The 21,715-nt window shown below is 38.4% G+C and overlaps 2 protein-coding genes across 4 annotated transcripts in view; both read left to right on the top strand.

Annotated features, from left to right (window-relative positions):
* Positions 1 to 21,715, top strand: part of LOC138014528 (myotrophin-like) — a 463,943-nt gene that overhangs the window by 362,449 nt on the left and 79,779 nt on the right. The gene's annotated exons all lie outside the window — the stretch shown is intronic.
* Positions 56 to 20,959, top strand: LOC138014518 (zinc finger CCCH domain-containing protein 11A-like). Of its 3 annotated transcripts, none has more exons than XM_068861608.1 (16): positions 56 to 217; positions 2,848 to 2,874; positions 4,165 to 4,235; positions 5,811 to 5,930; positions 7,445 to 7,973; positions 8,445 to 8,504; positions 8,631 to 8,705; positions 8,877 to 9,041; positions 10,135 to 10,197; positions 10,969 to 12,006; positions 13,412 to 13,467; positions 14,614 to 14,800; positions 16,161 to 16,223; positions 16,685 to 17,007; positions 17,658 to 17,743; positions 18,489 to 20,959. In XM_068861608.1, the coding sequence occupies exons 3-16, from the start codon at positions 4,182 to 4,184 to the stop codon at positions 18,634 to 18,636; spliced, it is 2,967 nt and encodes a 988-aa protein (XP_068717709.1). In that variant the 5' UTR covers positions 56 to 217; positions 2,848 to 2,874; positions 4,165 to 4,181; the 3' UTR covers positions 18,637 to 20,959. The 3 variants fall into 3 exon arrangements, with proteins under 3 accessions (XP_068717709.1, XP_068717708.1, XP_068717707.1); XM_068861607.1 differs by having other exon boundaries at positions 66 to 217; positions 2,572 to 2,874; XM_068861606.1 differs by lacking the exon at positions 56 to 217 and having other exon boundaries at positions 1,345 to 2,874.

The raw sequence follows: 21,715 nt of genomic DNA on the forward strand, positions 1-21,715 counted from the left end.
GAATGAAAATGGCCCCTCCCCTAGGGTAATTAGCTTGTGTCACTCTCCCTTCCCTGAACTCGAATAGTTTTAGCTCGAAGGGAGCCGCCATATTGTACACATGGCTTAGGAAGTCGAAATTTGCACATTTAAAGTCAGGATTCCTAGCTTCGTCCTTCAGTGTCCCAAGATCGAAATCAAATCAACAACTGGGCAGTTTTACAAGGAAGACAACGAAGTAACCATCCTTTCTCTTTTAAGCTTAATGTCGTTGTGTTTTGTCGAGTTTCCAGCGTAATTAACTTTGTGATTCTTTTTTGTGTTGTATTGAATTTGTTTGTGAGTGAAAGCTTAAGTACTTTTCGTGTTGCCGTGAACGTAGACTTGTATATTCTTTGTCATTTGCTCGATGCAAGCTTTGCTGTGCATGTTGTTTATATTCGCAACCGGCTTTGAATTGATCTACCAAAAATTTTGCAAAATAATAGTTATTAACGTTTAAAGTCACCGTTGATTTCAATTCTTCGTAATGGAAAGCTTGCTTCATCATGCTTCGAGGTGGTTGCTTGTATATTTGCTGGAATGTGTTCCTCCGTAGAGTTGGTAGTTTTGTCGTAATTTTGTATTTTTTTAGTGTTTTCAAAAAGCTGGAAACTCGAAAAATTCTAGCACTCACTACTGACGTTACGAGAAAAGAATTCACCTCTCCGCCGCCAGCAATTTTATTTTACCAAAGAGCCCGTTATAATTGTTATTCTTATTTCTATTTGTAAAACGTTTTCACGAAAGGACCAAACACCTCTCTCCCGTGGGCTTGGTGCATTGTTGCAACTCTGTTGATGACACCCAGGGTTTTCGATAAGAATTTGAGTAGGTGGCAAAACCTGAGGTGTGGGCAGAGAATGGACAATGTGCCCCGAAGGCACAAGTATGGTCTCTGGACATTCTTCCCTGGGAAAATTTTGAAATTTGGATCTCTTAGAATGCATTTCCTGCATTCCCCAGGAGCATGAATTAGGTTATTTGAACAGAACACTAATATTATAAAATTTTGGCTTTTTTAATTCAGAGAGAGTACATGAACACTTTAATTTTTTTTGGAAATTCAGTTGACAGATGACATGTGAGCGTGTGGTCGATCTTCAATCACCGCCTTTGACTTGGACAGGGAAACAGAAATTGCCAAAAAATTGCTCAGAATTCACGGGTCTCTCTTGCTTGTCATGAACAAAACTTTGCCGATCCAGGGCTCATGTTCTGTGTGAATGTCTCATGTTATTCCTAAAATTTAGGATAATTTTTGAGGAAAAGTAGCTGGCGAGTTAAGGTCAAAAGAGAAGGTGATGGGTGAGAGGGTGGGTGGGGGGGGGGGGGGGACGGGGGTGGAAGGTGAAAAACACATTAAGCTCTCAGACATACATGTGTAAAACTGTGTGCTACACAGGCTAACATTGCCATTATTTGAAGGTCCAGAAATGGAGGACATCTTCAGAATGGCCTCCTTATACACTATTTGACTATGAAAGCTGTATCTTGTGCTGTTTGTAACAATTTTTTTTTACTTTTTGTGCCAAGCCTGTAACAATACGTGTAATATTAATGCTGTAAACTGAACAAAAAATCTTATTAGAATTTTCTGCACATGCATGTTGCATTGGAGCAGTGTTTCCTTCTGCTAACATGAAGCTAAAAGCATACAAACTTTGCTTTTGTTTGGCATCCTCTCATTTCTGATTTTTTATTTAAAACCAGTTGTCCTCCTCCATTGATTTAACAAACAAAAATTGTAAAAGTAAATAATCCCTTTAAAATTGTGAAGCAGTTGTAGTTCCCCCTAAATTTCTAGTCATTGATAAAATTAATTTTATGCTTCTTAAACAAATTTTACATTGAGCAGTAAGTGATCTGTTTGGGTGGATTTTGTGACAGAGGGGGCTATGATAAACGTTTCAGAGTGAATGAAAAGAGGGAATTTTTAATATTAAACGTTTTGTGACTGCCTGTTATCTAGGACAGGGCTTACAGTAACTATAGCTTGCATGACCTTGAATTTGGCTTGGAAATGCCATGTTTAAGTCTCACGATGACCACTAGAAGAGAAGTTGATTTCTTGCCCGTGTTAATAAACAGCAATCTGGACCCCTTCTCACCTCTCAAGTTTAGATTTTGTGTTTATATCATTATAGTCCTGAAAAGCCCCTCAAGCAATTATTGAGTTTGGTCTTTTTATTAATGCTGTAAGTCATTGACATTCCATAATTTAAAGCCTGCTGTATTTGAGAGATAAGTGTGATTTGTTTCCTTTGAGAAGGCACAGGTGTATTGAGCACTTGTTATTTAATTGGAAGAACTCATTACACCCTTTACAGCAACAAGAAAATTTATAACCATTCTCTCTACTGGAATATTATTTTAAAGGACATTGAAATTCCAACTTTAAATATTAAAAAAAAAAAAGTTAAAATCATGGACTTATATCACAATCTGCCTGGGTGAAGGCCTCTGGGAAGAAAACTTCTTGGAACCAGAGCATCTTGGATGACCAAGGAATGATTGAAGAAATGTGTTGCCATCAGCCTTATGTTTTGTTAGCCAGGACTAAGTTGGAAAGAAGACAGTCTCCAGACTTGAAACCACTTTTGCGGAACATCAGCAAGGGACATTGAAAGATTGTTCAATTGTAGTTTGGAATAATGAAAATGCAGCTCAACACTTCTTCCCTGTGAAACCTGCATTGTTGGAGAATTATCATCTGAAATTTAAATGACATAATTTGGATTACTAACTTGTTGTGAGTGCATGTGGGTGACTGTTTGATCCTGTTTCTTTGTCACATTGAACTTGTGTTGTTTCTTCTGGATTCTTCAGAGCTTGCGTGACAGCAGGGAAAACCAGGTAAGGTAAAGCAGGGAAAATTATTTCTTCATACATGTACAAATGTACTTGTAGTTTAAACATGGTTTTATGAAGATTATTGTGGTGGCCCAGTTTTTTTCTCCTGAAGGGAAATTGATGTGAATTGGTGTACATAAAAATTTAAGCAAGATGTTATCTGTTTAACCATTGAATTTAATAGACTTATTAATAGAAAATAATAACTGCAAATGGCTCCTTTTTTATGTGCATGATATTGCATTATCTGACCATTACACATGCACTTAGTGTATTGTACATGTAGTTGTCATCATCTTCATCTTCAACTTAATTATAATAATAAAAAGAGGACCTGATGATAGTGTCATGAGGACACTGAAACGTTGTCTTAAATATGATTCTACTCATAATTTTCATCATCAAATCAATAAAAGGATAATAATAATTATTATTATTATCTTTTTATTATAAATAATTATTCCTATCTGTAACATCACCCCAGTTGTTTAAATGTGGATAACGTTATCCATTGGATACCACAATTGGTTTCGCTAATATCCACTGGATAGTGTTTTATCTCGTGGATAGGGCTACATGTACATCCATTGTTTAAACTTAACTGGAGCCTGGTTTATATGTTCATGTATGAAACCTAGTAAATGAATGTTCAAGGAATAATTATTATTGTTTTTCGTTCATGTAACTATAGTACAGCTCCATGAGTGACATTATAAAAGATAGTGGAATGTCATTTTTACAGTAGTTGAATAACTTCAGTTAAGCCCTGGCTAAATGTTGTAACATATTGTTAGAAGAACATGTTAAGTCCCAACATTGTTGTAAGTCAGAACGCTTGTAACAATGTTGGATGTGCACATTATAACATTGTTGGAAACGGTCCATCACTAATAGGTCTTAGCAATAAAACATTGTTGAAAGGGCAGCTATGCACTTAGCATTAATTTTGCTTTATGTTGGGGAATTAATGTTTGATGGCAAGAAAAACATTCTTCCAACAAAAAATGTTGAACAAACATAATCAAACATGCATGTCACACCTTCTAACGTTTGTGGATTCAACAATATTTTATGACAATGATGTGGTATGAACGTGTAGCCAGCGCATAACTCTTCTTTTGCTTTTCCCAGACAAGGGATCTTTAATCTTTTCCATGTTATTATACCTGTACTGTAGTTTAAAAAGGAAGATAATTACGTACTGCAACAATAAAAGTAAAAATCCTTGCAGACCCAAACAATAATATAATTTTTTCGCTTAGCATAAAAAAATGCAACATTTGTGTCTTGTAGTCAGCCCTTTTGAAGTGATGGCATCACAGGAAGAAGACTGCTACTTTTACTACTACTCCACTTGTGCAAAGGTATTTTGTGTGCGTTGATTCTGTAACGCCATATTAATCCATACAAAGACAAAAATGAGCAACATTGCTTTACCCTTGTTTGAGTTATTGATACCAACTTATCAGTCTGAGACTGATTAGTGTGACTCACTCACTGACACTATAGATCGTTTTCACGTGACGTCATCACTTTCCAAAATCTAAAACTAAAGATCCACCAAAGTTTTTATCCTCATCAGGCATAAGAGGCGGCATATCTATATGTGTTGACAATTTCACAGCTCAATAGCGTGCTTCGTTTGGAAACCAGAGCATTTTGAATTTCCGGATTATGTAGGTGCGTGACACAAGGCTACGATCAAGTTTGTTGAAAAATATATACTTATCTCATGATTTTGAGCCCTTTTAGAAGTTAGAGCATTAGGAAAAGTGCGTATGTAAATGCTTGTTTTTTCAGTACTGATAATCAGTCGCCTAGATAGCCAAAGTAAGTTCCAGATGTTTACACTATTTTCCGGCCGCCATATTGGTTTACCACTGAGGTACACCAATATGGCGTTTTCATACTGGGCTCTGTAAATTTCTGCGAAACATTTCGACGAATATCTGAAGTTTGGGGAAACGCAGAGGCCTAAAACTGGGACAAGTGTCTTATTTCTTTATCTTCTATAACATAACAATTTCTTAGCGTTTTGCACTGGATAGTTTTTGATTTATTTTTTTATTGCGTGACAGTGAAAACGATCTATTACAAATGAATTAGTACTATTATGATGATGATGATTATTATTATAATTATTATTATGCTTGAACAAATTTGATTGTGCCTTGTCAGTAACAAAATTATCAGCATTACCTGGTGTCCAATTTTGTGAAATTTTATCCATTGGAAACTTAGAAAAAAATCAGAGTTGCAGATGGGATTTTTGAACCCACAATCCTCTGTGATCTAGTCAGATGGTCTAACCGCTGAGCTTCTGAAGACTCTATCCAGGTCCTCTGCGGCCTTAGGTGTTGTTTCCAAACTCCCTGCAGTATTGCTATCGCCAAAACTCAACAGATCATTACGTGTCTACCACATTTCCTGTTACTGAATGAACATTCAAGTAGACCCGACAAGATCTAACCTCGCCTCTGTCATGTTGAGTTCGAAAATAAGGCCGTGCACGGTTGTGGGATACGGCGTTAAAAGTTTTTCTCCCCAGTCCTCCGAATTACGTCACCAGATCACCTGGATGCTATACATGTATGTAGTGAAATTAATTTTATTAACCCACTGACTCCTGAACTGCCCTCCATTGACGAGTAAAATTACATGTATCTGGTGACAGATAAAAATCTGTCTGTAAACAGAGTAAAATCTTTTAAGTCTCACTCCCTGGGGTCAACCGGTTAAATTAATATTCCATTGAATTTTATTTTTCAATCATGTGCATACGTATCATTAAGCTTCTGGCCCGGGTTGCTGGAAGCACGGTTAGCATTAAATACCATGGAAACCTATAGGTTTTGATACCTCTTAACCAACGGATAGCGCTAACCAGGCTTCGAGCAACCGGTCCCTGATATTTATTTATGGAAACTTTTTTGTATTAGGGTGATGAGTGTCCATACAGACATCAACCTGCCGCATTAGGAAATGAGATAACATGTGAACTATGGGAAAAGGGAAAGTGCACAAGAAAAGTTTGCAAGTTCCGTCATTCAGTGATAACAGTATGTAGATCATGAACTCTTTTAATCATGTCAATGACTTTGTGATTATAATTATGTAAGGCCCTCCATAGTGACCAAATTATTCACTCCTTGAAATATTCTTACTGCATCCGTGTTCAAGATCCTCAAATCTGGAACAATATTCCTCTTTCATTACGTACAGCTGTACATGTACTTCCCTCGCTCTTTCCAATAAAGAAAGTAAACTCAAAGATTACTATTCGTCACTTAAGTTTTTCTTCCCTCATTCAATTAATATCTTTTCTACAATATCTATGCTTTTAAATTAGTTATATCACAACTTACATTGTACCTTCCTTTCTTATTAATTTATAAATTATGTTGTTTCTTTCTTACTACAGGTAAGTATGTCCACAATAATATTATTGTTACCTAATAATTATTTTCTTTGTCATGTTATTATAATTATAATAATAACTATATATTATTACTAATAATTAGCAGGCACCTCCTGTAATTTCTGTACTGTGACCTATGCCCGCATAACCCTCTGGCTTTGGTTTCTCATTGCTGTACTGTGCTTGTTTTTCTAGGAAGAAAATTAATTTAATAATAATAATAATAATAATAATAATAATAATAATAATAATAATAATGGCTTTATTCAGCATTTCCACAAGGTGGCTCTTCATCTGCTAAAATATATCATCTAAAATAAAAATAAAGGTGAAAAAAAGTAAAAAAGTAATAAAGATACAATAATAAAAATAAATATGTCTATATACAGTGCATAATAGAAACATTAAGCTAAAAAATTATCTTTGACCTTTTTCATTAAAAACTTAAAAGTCATCTTAGAAAACTGGTTAAAATCAAGACAGTTCCTTACACATCCAGGTAAAATGTTAAAGCTTTTAGCAGCTTGGTCTTGATAAATATATGACACTAGTGGGATTTCAAGCTGCATAGCTGCACTGGACCTCAGCGTTCGATTGTGCATAAATTGCTTCAGTCGCAGGTAACCTGGGAAGCAATGACAAAATAGCGAAAATAATAAACTAGAATTAAGTCACACCTTCATATATTATTTTACTTCCTGTGTTCCAAATGTCACACATGTATGCTGACATCTACTATTTGCTATCTATTATTCTTTAGCATTTCATATAAAACCTTTACTGTTGGTCACCTACATTGTCACCTTCATCACTGTTTCATTTGCTGTTGTATAATATTTTGTTATTCCCTGATGATGCCATAGATTGGTGAAAGCTAGATTTGAGTTTTCAAAAGCAGATCTAGGCCTCATTCAAACAGTTTGCTTATGTATTATTCATCTCAAATAATTATACTGCCATAGGACAACATCAAACGTCTAACTTACAATATCTATTTGTCTTGTGTTCACCTCTGGGGTAGGCCTTCTCTTAGCTAATTTATTACTTTTTTAAAATGCCAGGGTTAAAATAATATCAAATAATTATTGTAGGGGACTGCCTTCTACGTTTGAACAGGAAAATGCATCTTTGAATTTATATTCTTTGTGTTTACAGAAAAACAGGTCCGACATGCCATGTTATTTTGAATCCCAACCTCAAGGGTGCTTAAAGCCTCATTGTCCATTTTTTCACCAAAAACCAAGACCAAATGGCCTGCCTCCATCAGGGAATGTGGGTCCACTTCCAAACATGAACCAACCTCAACTAGTTAACCAAGTTAACCCACGGCCCACTGGACCTATACCGTCAATCGGCATGCCTATTCCGCCAACAGTACCTCCCATGTCCAGTATGCCAAGCACAGTAACTGTTAATCAAGGAGGGATGAAAATCCCCACCATATCGAGTCCCCTAAGACCAAGGCTATCTATGCTACAAAGAGGCATCATGGTGAGACCACCAGTCACTGCTGAATATGCTCCTGTCAGTGTCCAACCCAGGTTAGTGCCTCAGCCACCTCCAATGATAAGGACCCCACAGTATACTGGCCCTCCACGACCTGGTGGCATGGTTCAACCAGTACCTGGAGGTAGTGGATTTCCTCAGATGATGCCAAGCGCTCCTGCAAGATACGGACCAAGAGGTACTGTGTATTTGATAAGTAGGAAAGAACATAAAAGTACATGTAAGTTGGAGTTCTAAGGGCTGGTATAGTGTACAAGTAACTGATTTGTGGTCGTATTTTCTCTTCTATTAATTTGATTGTCTTTTAAAACTACTTACTGGTAAGTATGTTCTAACAACCTTGATTTATTTTATGGAATTAACTAAAACTGACAAGGAAAAAGGGAAGAGGTTTCCTGGGGTAAGTAGCAGTATAATATTATGTTCCTGCTCTATGTATGCAGTATGGGACTGCTGTATTCATTTTGAGCTTGCCATTACAGGGCAAAAAGCCACCTACTGTCTAAATGTTGATATTGACTGAGACAGAGCCACAGTTTAAAAAATGAATGGCTACTGTATAGCTACATGTATGTGAAGTTTATTTAAATAATGGCTCTTCATGTGGGTACAGTTTGCCTTACAAAAAAAATCCTGTTTTATTCTTCAGAAATTCCAGTGCCACAACAGTCATATCACAACACTATTATGTATGCAGGAGGACCACAAGGTACTATATTAATTAATATTAATATCTGTAAAAATTAATAGTCCTACTTAAGGCATTAATTTTATTGTACATGTACAGAGTTTGAGATCAAAATTGACCTCCAGTAATTAATTTTCTCTGTCCCAGGGTCGACGGTACCCTTTGCTCAAGGAATGATACCTTATGAAGAGAAACGACGGGATGGTAGCTACAACAAACGAGGTATTGCACTAATTTCAGGTGGTCCGGAATCGCGAGGTCATGGGTTCAAACCCCACTGAAGTCCTGGATTTTTCAGGCTTCTCTATGCAATTACAAAAACTGTAAGGTGATATAAGAAACAAACTAAATTCACTTGGCAATGAGTAAAGTTTGATTGTCTCTCTCTCACAGATTCAGATTCTTTCTCTGGGAGTGACATTGAAGAGGAAAGGAATAGATCACACCATGCAAATCGGCGTAAGGTTGTTGGTGGTTCACGCAGAGAAGTTTTTGCAAGCAAGAAAAAGGAACTTCATAAAAACAAGAGACTTAAATCCAACAAATCCATCTCTGAGAGTAAGTTGGAATTAAAAGAGAAAATATTTTGACTGTAGTGGCTCAATGATACATGTACTTGGTAAAAACTAGATTGCTCCCAAAGAACAATCAAACCTACATAAAATTTGTACATGTATGACCTTCCAATTACAAAATAAATTTGGATTGTCTGATACGATCAGAGATTTATTTGAGCTAGGCCATTACACTGGGTTCATGTGACTATTCTCACATTATAATATAGTTATATTATTGGTTTTAGGGAGATGGTGAATGGTTCCCTGGTTAACCTCTACATCCAGTCAAAAGATAAATTTTAGATCTTAAAAAGATTTTAGATTTTAGGGCTATCAGGATCGAGAATAACAAGACATCGCTTAATCTGTACACTTTCGACGCGCTTAGCTAAACTAATAAAACTGTAAAATAGTTGTTCTTTAAAAATCACTTAATAAAAACGTAAAAATTTGGGAAATTCTGAAAACTGCTCGAAAACTGTGTTCCCTTTAACCCAGTTGACCCCTAGGAGTGAGACTTGATAGATTTTGCTGCCTCTAATGCCAGACTATTTTACTCGTCAGTGCGAGGCGGTTCAGGAGTCAATGGGTTAAAGTGCCCCAAACCTGGAAGTATTTTTTTCGTTAAAACGAATTTTTGCACCTGTTTAAAACGCACTGCAGCCATTTTTTTTCCTTTTTCAACAAATCCTGCCTTTTTATAGGCTTCAAAACTTGCGAAAAACCAAGCATCTTTTGTTCATGACGGACTGGGAAGCGAGTCTATTCCTGATTTGATGTCACAATCTACTTTGCAATGTACATGTAAATCAGTTTGTGACATCAAGTCAGAAATAGACCCACTCCCCTTCTGACTCGGACGTGAAAAGAAGATGCTTGGTTTTTGCAAGCAATTTGCGTTTTGAACAGGTGCAAAGGTTCATTTTAGCAAAAAGTATTTTGGGGTTAGAAGTACTTTAACATTTTTTATATATCTCCTTAAATACATCTTGAAAGTTAGAATTTGCTCGTTGATTCACATCAATGTTAAGAAATCTGTTGTATCCAGTAACTGACACCTAATCTCTTTATGTGATATTATTTTTTATTCTAAGGAGACAGAAGCCTTGAAAGGAAAAAAACGGTTGGGAGTAGAGCTAAAGGAAGGGGCTCTGCAGGTAATTTTGGGAAACAGGGATTGGGTGCAGGTTTTATGCAGAAGGGCGTCAGAGGTCATTTTATAATACAATGTAGTTCTTTTACAGAGTCATTAGAGACCTTATGGTCAGTTACCCCAAGTACATGTTTTCAACCTGTGCGAGTGAGGTTATTTGAGGGGGGAAAGGCAAAGTTCATCTTTTGAATTCTAAGAAAACAAGTCTTGAATTTCATGCAAACCCCTACAGTATTTGGAATTTAACTATATGCCTTTGAACACAGAAATTTTCATGCGCTCTGTTGTCAGTTTTGAAACCCGTTGAAGACTCCAATCAAATTAACCAATCAAATCTTGCTGCTACCAGTCATCAAGGGGGCTTGAAATTGCATGTAATAATTGAAAACAAGCATACCGAAACAAAGATTTACTCAATACTAGTTATTGTTGTTGTCAACATCATCATCTTTAGAAGCAGGCGTATCTCAGTTGGTTAGTGTGCGGCTTTCGGAGGAAGAGGTCCCCAGTTCGATCCTCTGTGACTTCAACGTCTGTTTCGACTTTCCTCAATCCATGTAGCTATATCTTTAAATACACGTAAAACTGAGAACTGACAAATGGAGGGGGGTAAAGGCAGACCATCGGCCTCCATTGATACATGTACCCATCTTGTAGCTGAAGGAACTACTGGCGTTAAGTAAAGTGGCTCCACCTTCATCTGCCTGACCGTATTTCTTGTGAGTTGCAATAATAAATTATTATCATTATTGTCTCTTGATTTTTTTTTGCTTAGAAGCTGCTCGAGACAGGATCAAAGCAAGGAGGAAACCATCTAGGAAATCATCAGAGTTTGAGGAAGTGGATATAAAGGATATCAAACCAGAAAGCAAGGGTGGTACTTCAAAAGATGACATGAAAAAAGAGAAAACTGCTCAGGAAGAAAAAGCAAGTAATTCTGAGGATCTAACAAGTCCAGATATAAAAGTCAAAACACTGGAAGAGATACTTCGTGAGAAGGCACTGAAGAAACTCGAGGAGAGGAGAGCTCAGAGCCAGGATGCAAAGACAGACGAGAAAGACAGCAAAGATAACAAGATTGAAGATGATGAGAATGCCAAGAAAGTCCACAAGGAGGAAGGGATAGGTGCTGGTGAATCTGAAAACAGTGAAAAATCGCCTGTCAAGAAAGTTGTTACTGAAAGAACCAAAAAAGTGACTGCTGATAAGTCAAGCAAGGAGTTGATTTCAATGCAGATAGTTCCTTCCACAAATACAGCTGGTAAAGATGACACTGTTGATAATTTGAGTGGAAAGACTGCGAGTAGAAAAAATTTGTCAAATAAAAAAAATTGGCCGTTGAAGAAAGTCGTGAGCACTGTACGTAGAGATAATGGTGCCAGTTCCTCAGCTACAAGCACAGGGGATCCTGGTTCACCTTCAACAAAGGACAATAATAAAGATGGGGATGGCACAAAAAGAGAACCACCATCTCCATTTCAACAGGTAAAGGTGAAATCGTTTGAGGAGATTATGGAGTTGAAGAGAAAGAGGAGAGCCAAGAAAGAAGGTTTGAAAGAGTGTTTGGAAAGTGTGGATGATGACCCTGCAGCAGTCAATCTCGAACCAGCAAATGACAGCACTGTCTTGGCACTAAGTCCTACGAAACGGCTGAAGAGAGTGAACAAGGTGACTGATGACAATGAGAAGGAAGGAAAGGTTGTTTCGTCTTCGAATGCAGACAGTGGGGCAAAGAGAGTTCCAACCACAAGAAAAAGAACTGTGTTTGTGATGGAGAAGCAGTCAAGTCCAAGTAAAAAGACAACAGATAATGGTAAATAAAGTCAATTAAAGCTAAATCCATGATAAACTCTGTTGTACAGTGTAGATGACACAGTCTGTTATTGTACATGTGCACTGTGTCTTGATAAAATCCTTAACTCAAACTAACCCAAGCCACCACCATGGTTGCTGTAATTGACATCATCATCATCATCGTCATCAACCATCATTACTGGGTTGAGTGCACTCAAAACAAACATGGCCACTAAGTATTTAATTATCATGGTAAAATGTCACATACATTGTAAAGTTATTGGAACTGCAGATATGGAAGGGTTTTAAAAGGATAAACTTAAAGAAGATGTGAATCTGGGCTTGGGCTTGATCAAAGGATTGCAACTCGTGACTGTGCCATTTACACTAACATTTTTTTGCCGCTTCCATGTGTTAATAGGGACCTTAAGCAAGAGCGTTTACGTCGGCTATGAGAACGTTGTCTAAAAATATTATTTCCCGTTACTGTAATAAGTCACTCGGAATGGAAAGTGAGTGTCAATATTTTATTCTAGAAGTAAAATTGGTGAGAATGTTGTGGATATTTAGATGAAAAATTGAAAATTAATTGGCAGGTGCTCACGTCCTCCACGTAACTTCAAATTGGTTGAATTCACGTCGTTTTCAGAGCGAGAAGAAAAAATGTACACAAATGGGAAACGCACGTGCAGGGCGTGCACAGGTACTATTGTTTTTGCTCATTAAACTTATTGTTTTGTGGTGTTCTCGTGGCCGTCGTCGTCGTTGTCCTTGCTTAAGGTCCTTGTTGGACCACAGTCATTTCTCTGGCAGCAGAGTGTGACGATGCCACACGTTGTCTTGCTGTAATGCATTCAAAGAATAAAATTACCTGCATCAAGGAGCTGTTTGAAGATCATCACATTATTCATTAGCTCAGTTGTGGAGCAAGTGACTGCTATTCTTGCTAACTGTAACAAGCTACAAAAAGTGAATTTTTTGAAAGGATAAAGGAGAATTGTGTTTCCAAAAGGGTACATGTCGGTGTAATAACGCAAAATTAGGGAAGGTGTGTTGAAGGCCCCGTTAAATTTTATTCGAGTAACCATGACTTTTGTCACCTAAGTTACTTTCGAAGAAGACGTGATTTTGGAAAACATTTAACTATGAAAAAACTGCAATCTAAACATTCTTAAAAATACTAAAAACCTGATTAAAAACTTTGTTTAAAAAAAACGACGACGTTTCGACGTTAGCCAAACGTCATTATCAAGTCAAAATTATTTGAAAATTGCAAACTATAAATACTAAAAGAACAATAGTTGATAAGGAACCTGTATAGTGAAAGAAAGGAACAATGAAATTTTTTTTATAGTTATAGGTTACTTTCATACAGGTTTTGCCATCTCTAACTTAATTCAAATCCTTACTTCATATTTCTTTAGATGTTACTTCTACTGCCACCACAGAGGTTAGCAAACCTGTGAATTCCACAAAAAAGGTGAGAACTTTGAGGAGGAAGCTGCTGGTTTTGAATCGATCCATGTTTTGTAAATACCAACTGGTTACCTCCCACTCTTTGGAGTTTTACCAGTATGTTATGTTGGATTTGTACTTTTTCTTTCCTCTTTATTGTTGTAAAACATATTTTAGTGTATTCATGAATGCAATTTAGGAAATGAGTTTAAATTAATATAAGTTTGATTTTATATAAAGAGCGAGAGATCTGCATGGTTGTTAACGACTTGTTAGCTAGCAGCTTGCCATTGTGAAATTAATCCTCTACAGATAATGGTGGTTTGTGTTCGAGGCCATCCTCATGGTTGAATCTTGTTATCAAACTTCAACCGATAATGAACAATACATGTTTCAAAACTATTTTTAGGCTCCAACAAGCCTCACTGCTTGCTTTAACTCATCCTCGCCATCTGGGTGGTTTTGTTTTAATGACAGAGAAATTTAGCATCACGTTACGTGAAACGCGAACGGCAAAAAGTGACTGCCCACGTGACCACGATTTTCTCGCCATTTTTCGCGTTTACCGGTTGCCGGTTGCCGTTTCTACGTGAAAGTAGGCATTTTCGCGTTTGTCGTTTACATGGAATTTTTCTACTCGCTTTTTTTTCTACATAACAAGTTGTATGTAGACAAAAAGAACCCAAAAACTATTCTCCGGTAAGTCAAACAAGGAAAAAGGGGTTTCATGACTAACTGACTCCTTACCGCAATTTTCTTCATGAACTCAAGTTGACTCTATTGCCTCACAAAACAGCCTCGTGGAAACTCGAAAAAATTGACGGGTTAAGATTTTCATTTTATGTAGCGCCTTTTTCTACCAATAATAATAATAATAAAAATTCCAAGTTTTTTTTTTGTTTTCGCGAACTAAATACTCGATGTTGAGAGAGTATCTTCCGAGTTGCCGTGGGTCACGCGAGGCTTAAGTCACAAGGTTCACTCCATTTTTCGTGGAACATGAATCGGCAGCCGACGTTTGCCATTTCACGCAATACTTGACGCTAAATCTTTCTATTTAACCGGTGTAACGTACTCTAGAGGATACTAAAGGCACTTTCATCCTGGAGGAAAGGGTAAAGCCAAAATAAATCAGCAGTCTTCGAACCGTTTTTTTTTTTAAATTTATCAGAGCACTGTTGGTGATAGTCTACCAGCAGAGAAGGTGAAGGTCAAAACTTTTGATGAAATTATGGCGGAAAAGCGGCAGAGAGCTTCGCAAAACAAGGAAGAAAATCAACAGGATCAAAAACAAGAAAAACCAAAGGGTGCCAGGCTACTGAAGAACAAAAGGAACGAATCTGCAAAGCCAACTACAGGTAATAAAGCAAAACTATTAAAGCAATTACTCTACTTGCTTAATAGAGCGTTTTCACATGACGTCACGGCGGCCATGTTGGTGTTCCAAAACAAAGGAATGGCGGTCATGACGGTGTACCAAACTTATCCTCCGGGAATTGAACTCTATTTTTATGCAAATACTTTCCTTTGTTTCAGTAATCCAATATGGCTGCTGGTCACGTGAGTGAAAACGCTCTTTTGTTGACTAGGCTCGGCCTGGTCAAAGGTCTAGCTCCAACAGGTCTTTTGTAGCTTGGTGGTTTAACTTTTGTTGTCAAAGAAAAAACCTCTGGAGATTATAAAAGCGTGAAAAGTGACATCGCACTTCATGTTGACTTGACCATGGCCATGCACAATCTTTTTGTCCTCAGTTCACAACTGAGTTTTGAATAAATTAATCGAAACCTTTGATTGGCAGCCCTTTGGAAAAGGTTGTGGTTTGTGCATGGTCAGGGCCGAAACAGCGGACAAAAACATTTACAGTCAAAACAGCTCAAGCGTTCCTCTGACGAGGGGATTTAATGACTTCATTATTGCAAATTTGATTTCAGTAATCATTTCAATAATCTGTTCGTCTGGTGAATAATGCAAAATTCAAATCAAGCCTAAGTTCAAGACTCGAATTTTGATTGGAATATTAATGTCTTCCGGTGGCAGGCCAGCGTGGGAATTTCACAAGTTTACTGATTTGCATAATCTGTCAAGCAACGGTCATTTCACTCTTGCAACATTGCGTTTCTGTAATCTTACCTGTGTCCTCAAACTTGAGACACTATGTTTTCGAATTCAAGATGGGACAGAGAAATGAATTTATAAAGAAAGGCAAATCACGCTTGTCACCACCTTTGCAGATAATGCAAATTGATACACCTGTCAAATTCTCACGCTCGCTGGCACTGGGAGCGAGCAATATTTCAATCAAAATTCGAGTTTTGAACTGAGGCTTGATTTGAATTTTCCATCATTCATCCGACGAACAGATTATTGAAATGATCACTGAAATCAAATTTGCAATAATGAACTATTAATCCGCTCGTCAGAGGAACGCTTGAACTGATTTGACTGTAAAAAACTGGCTAAGTCAAGACTGTGATAGGCTTCATGATGCGCAACACTGAAAAGCCTCAACGTGCATAGTACAGAATAAAGTAACTCAACCCACATTGCACACTGTAGTTTGGAATCAAATCTTGGCCACTCAAGTGGAAGAGTTCTGCTCTCACCATGTTTCACAAACCTTGCTTTTCTACAAGCAGTTTCAAGGTTGTGTAAAATTCTGTGCCGTTTTCACGATCTGCGACCAGGTTATGGGTTAATTATTTTTCTTTTGATTTTCAGTGATTAAACCGAGACGGATCAAAGTCTGGGCTCAGGCACCTACCAAATCCAAGTCTAAAGATGGTGAGATTTTTGTCTTGTGGCGGCAAACCTTTGTCTTAATAAACCCTTAATTTTGCGTCACGGTCGCTTCTCTGCTTTGTGTTCCTTGGTGAGTGGTTCACACATTTTGATCCATTGGAATTGGTGCATATTGTCTCCGAATGTCCAAGGTAGATCGTCATGTTGGACATACAAGGTGACATTTTCCTAAAATCTGTGCTTAAAACTCAGAATTGTTCTTGTTAGATACGTGGATGGCTCTGGGATCGTTTTAGTCTCTAAATGCACCAGAATCTGACAAAACGTATGATCCTCATACGTCTTACTTCCCACTCCTCCTCCTCTAAAGACGGATAATGACGAAATATACAAATGCGACCATGAGAGTTCTATTGTGCTTGCCATCCAACATGGCGGCGATGCTGAAGTGTGTTAGTTACCTTGACCTCTGTTAATTTGGACAAACGCGTATTTCTCTCTAGATTCTGTCAGCAGCAGCAGCAGCATATCAAAAGCGACACTCGAGGTACGAGCTGCACCCGGTGATAACAGTGATCTCCCCGATACAACGGCATTAACATCATCCACTGTTCACTTGGACCCAACGGGTGCTGAAGGTGTTAGGTCTCTGGTGTGTGAGTCTTCGACGGAGCTGGTTTCCACGACGGAACAGAATCATGACTCCCGTCAAAACACTGATGATATCCATGGGATTAATTCAGGTCCACGCTTAGATGAGGACGAAAAGGATAATTTGAAAACCGAAGATTCAACAGACGATGGGATAGATAGTGAAAATGCACCGGTGAGAAAGGAAGTTTTTCTCGATTATGGCAGGGCTTTTTTAGTTTTACATGTAAAAGGTTGCCGTTCAAAGTTCGCTGATGGAAGACGAAGGTTACGAACATTCACCAAGCAGAGAAGAAACGATGCCATACAATTTACCAACCTCACTTGCTCGAGACCGTACTGGGAAATATTGGCACTTGGTTGTTTTTGTACGGACAGGTCTCACTGCGCGCGCTCCGTAGTGCCACGACCTCGGGCCAGTATTTCCCAGTACGGCCCTTGCGCTTGGTTAGTATGCAGTTCAAAGCTACTGAGGTAAATAAATATTAGATCGAGTGTGGTTGTCACACTTATCATATAACCTTGTTATTCCCGGTGGGTGATAAGCCAGTTCGGAGTTTTATAAAAGTACCTCTATGCGTCGGGATAAAAGCAGGCATTTAGATTGCATTTGAGTTGAAAAGACAAAAGATTTCGATGCAACTCGTTTTCATAATCATAATCGAGGCAGAAAATTGCTTGCGTGTTTTCAGTATCCCTGCGGACGTATCTGTTCTTGGAATTTCGAAATGGCTTACTTTTTCACCACAATTTGCTGTCGGAAAAATGTTTTTCATGTAAAAGATTCAAAATTGATGCGTAGTTTCTTTATTTGTTGATATACAGGATACGGGCCGACCGGTTGAACAGTCAGTGATGGACCCCCCGAGATCGAAGGAGCCACCGTCGTACAATGAAATAAAGCAAGCAATGTGAGTATTCTCATTTTTGTGTGGACTGTTATTGCTGCAAATGCTCTTGGGGACGATTGTACAAACCGCTCCCTTGTGCATATAGTTGGCAATAATTAAACGTTTGATCCTCTGGGTGAGACGGAACGGAAAACGGTGTATTTTACGCACATCGTGAAGGTGTAGAGCGAGTTTCAATCGAGTGTCGTTAAACCAAAACCAAAGTAATTACTTTGGCCAATCAAAAAGGACGGACACAATCCAGTAAACCAATCAAAACTCGAAGAAATTACACGCAGCCGACACAAAGCGCGGGAAAATGTGCACTTGCAAGCCACTATTGGTTTGGGTTTCTCTTCTGATTGGTTGACAAAATGGGGCGAGAACTTTGAACCAATCACTGAGTGAAGTAATGCAAAACCAATGCGAATCGCTAATTACTTTTTCAACACTCAATTGAAAACCGCTCTATTCTCGGTTTTCACATGACGTCACGACCGCCATGTTGGTGCCCTAAACAAAGAAAAGGCGGCCATGTTGGTGCCCCGGGCAAATCCTCCGGGAATTTAAATCTATTGTTATGCAAACGCTTCCTTTTATTTTCGTTGAAAAACATGGCTGTTGATCACGTGAGTGAAAACCAGCAATTGCGCCCGTGAGTAGTACGATAGAGTAGTTGCCGGTGAAGTAAGGAACAACACCCTACTGAGTTTGCAAGGGCAACACGCAACTGACAATGAACTTTTCCTATTCATTTTTTTACCAGTGCAAGCGAGATGGCGAAAAAAGACGACTTCTTTGGTGATTTTGATGCAGAAATTGATTTGGGACATGATGATATCGATCTAGATGTGCACTCCGATGTCAATGAAGACGATTTGCTTATGGAGTTGGATGAAATGATCAATCAGTGAATACACTTGAAGCTTTGTCATGTTGAAATTAGACTCGTAAAAGAGACGTTTTAGAGATGCCCTTTAAACGAAGTTGGTGAAGTTGTGAGCACATTCTCTGAGTAAACGCTTTAGCAGAAAAGAGTAAAGATAGACAAAGTCGTTTCCTGGTACAGTGTAAAGAATTGTTGCGTTAAAATTTCTGAAGACAGCAGAGACGGTGATTATGAAGACATCTTGTGTCATATACAAGCTGCTGATATTCTGTTTATAAAGCTCTTCACGGTGTGGCCGACCTTGAGTGGCGGAAGGGTTTTTACGGAGTTCGCTTAGTTGTTGGTCGCAGAAGAAATACATCGACTCGTGTAATTTAGTTGATAGGAAGAAGTTTGAAAAATATACTGGGCATCGAAGTATGGAGGATGGGAGTTAGAATGTCTGTGACGAAATAACTGTAGGGTTTAAAGTAACGATGCGTCCGTCAGGAGATGTTCTGCGTCGCGAATATGACCCAGCGCTTGATATAGTACGTAAAATGATTGGGAAAACCTGCAACTGGGAAATGCGAGACGAAGACTGATTTTGAGTTTTTGAATCGTCGAGTTTCAATAGACTGTTGTTCCTAAATTCAGATTTAACTTTGGTTAGCAAATACAGATGACTTCAAACGAAGAGATAGTAAAACCAAGCTAAAGTACAGTGCCTCACAAGCATTCGCTTGTCTTTCGTTTCGGGAACTCGTTGTAATACCCCATCAATTCCCTTCTTGCCATCAACTGGAAGAGCAAACGAGTAGCTGTCCTAGATTGGATACTTTTGCGGACTCAAGGTTATTTTGCCAGCGCAAAGACAATCATCTCTTGAATCTTCTCGTCGTAAAGCCAGTTTTGAGGATGCTGATAGAGATGATGAGGTCAACAGTTTCTACAGAGTGATAAAAACATCGGCTTATCCTCGTGGATGGCTCCGCATGATCGAGCCACCGTTAAGTCAAATCTCCAGTTCCACCTCACTGTGTACTGCGTTTTTTTCGGCATTCCGTGCACAACCGTGTCTTTCAGCAGTTTTGGATTATTCAAATGGGAATTGTACATGGAGATCGACTTTCTGGATATCAGTAGTGGAAATATGATATCACCCTGTCTGCGCCATTCTACCAACAAGTTTTCATTGGCCAAACGCAATTGTCGATTGATTCCGTGGTTGTTTCTGTGGATTTGGTACCAACATTATACGGATGTTTGCTTTTAAAAGAATTTTTTTTTACAACTGTACCTACGCACAGATAACTTAGTGGAATCACCTCAGATTGGGGCGTGATTTAATAACGAAATAGACGATGAAGTCACTTTTTCCTCACGGAAGGCGGATACAAGAGCAGATCGCTAGGTGATGCCGTATCCGGTCCGGGACACTCAAGATGAGAAAAATGTTAAAAGCGCCGAAGAACGATAAAACCAGTTATTTCACCATACGAGAGAGAGGGGATATAGAAGACGTATATTTGTTCTCACATGCATTGTTTTCATTCACCTTCCTGCAGATCATCTTGTTAAGGCCTCGTACTTCAGATGCTACGTGATTAGAAACATACAATGACGATAAAATTGCTTATTTCCTCGTAACAGCAAGACGACAAAATACAAAGTGTGAATTAAAGCTTTCAAACAATTTCCGTTGACTGTCGTGACAGGTGTTCTCAAGTAGTCGAGATGGGCGTTGTAAAAAAAAAACTTTCCCCCAAGTTCACCTTGTTGTGTTGTAAATCCGTGGCACTTGTCCAGATGGCATCATAATTTTTTTCCATTGTTAAAATGCTCTTCACAAACCTTTCCTTTCCCACCTTTTAGCGAAACAATTTGCAGTCAAGCTGTTGTAGGGACAATTTGTTTCGTACAATCTTCATCACTATGGATATCATGAATAAGATCCTGCGTACAGTCAAAGAAAACCTTCAACGTAAACTCTCACAGAAAACGATCAAATGGTCATGATCTTAGTGTAAGATGTGATCGTGGCTGGAAACTTTTGTGTTTGGGAATACTCTATCTCTTCAGCTTGGACTGTTTTATCCGGGTACCAAACAGAGCCCTGTTAGATTCCAAAGTTGACTTATTGTAACACAAAGTAACTTTTGTAGAAAGCCCGAATGAAAGCGATATGGACATTAACAAAGTATGCTTGGTGGAATGAGATCAACCTTTTCATTTTCATAAAATAATCGGTTGGGTGTTAGGACTCTGTGATTCTTAGTTCCGCATTCCCAACCATTTGAAACTACTGCGCAGTCGTGGAGGAAGATTGATTCTACGATCCGTTGAAAACAGTAATAAATTATTGAGGGTCATTAGGACGCTGAATTTTTCGAGTAGTTTTACGGGTGTGTCCTGTTTCCACAGTTTCTCAGCCACAGTTATGTTGAGCAAAAGATCGATCAAGATTTGTTAAATGCACATGTAAGAAATGGTTGCTGGTTACTTCTCCACTCTTAGAGTATATTTGTCAATATGCATGGCTTACAAGCGGCATGAAGTTCTCGTTCTATTTTGTCTACGCTTGCAACTCGGTGCTTGTGCCGTTTGAACAAGATATTAGCCCCTCGCTGAGATAACTGTGATGGGGTCACGAAATTGTTGAGAACGAGCGACAATCAAGCACTGGGGAGAAGTGACGTTAGAATGACTTTTTTCGTATATCTAAACTTACATGCTTGTACTGACGAAACGATAGCGTGAAAATGTTTCGGTTTTTTTTTTGTTTTGGAGCATAATTAAACGATAAAATTTGAACGGAGCTTGACAAACTTGTTCCTCGTGATTACTAGAGTCCTGTTCGTTTTGTGCATGGCGTACTCGAGTGACGTGTGAAGCGAAGCAGAGAGCAAGTTAATTGCACTGTTCGGATTACTAGGAACCCTAAAAGATTATGTCAGGGAATGTTGTTTTCATGAAATATCCGGAACCCTGTAATCGAAATTTGTGGTCTCTTGCCTAAGGCTTGTGCAATAGGCTAGTTTCGAATAGGCCATTTCCGAGTTCATGTCTGCCTCCTCTTCAAAGCGAGTCTAAGTGCGAAGGTTTTATTATGAAAATTAGTTTTC

This window comes from Montipora capricornis, chromosome 8, assembly GCF_036669925.1.
Source record: "Montipora capricornis isolate CH-2021 chromosome 8, ASM3666992v2, whole genome shotgun sequence".
Lineage (NCBI taxonomy): Eukaryota > Metazoa > Cnidaria > Anthozoa > Scleractinia > Acroporidae > Montipora > Montipora capricornis.

Bases quoted from the DNA above. Each gene is read 5' to 3' on its own strand.
- LOC138014518 (XM_068861608.1), top strand. From the start codon at position 4,182: ATGGCATCACAGGAAGAAGACTGCTACTTTTACTACTACTCCACTTGT. The intron at 8,505-8,630 runs GTACTATATTAA...TCTCTGTCCCAG, and splicing joins GTATGCAGGAGGACCACAAG to GGTCGACGGTACCCTTTGCT. The intron at 9,042-10,134 runs GTAAGTTGGAAT...TTTTATTCTAAG, and splicing joins CAACAAATCCATCTCTGAGA to GAGACAGAAGCCTTGAAAGG.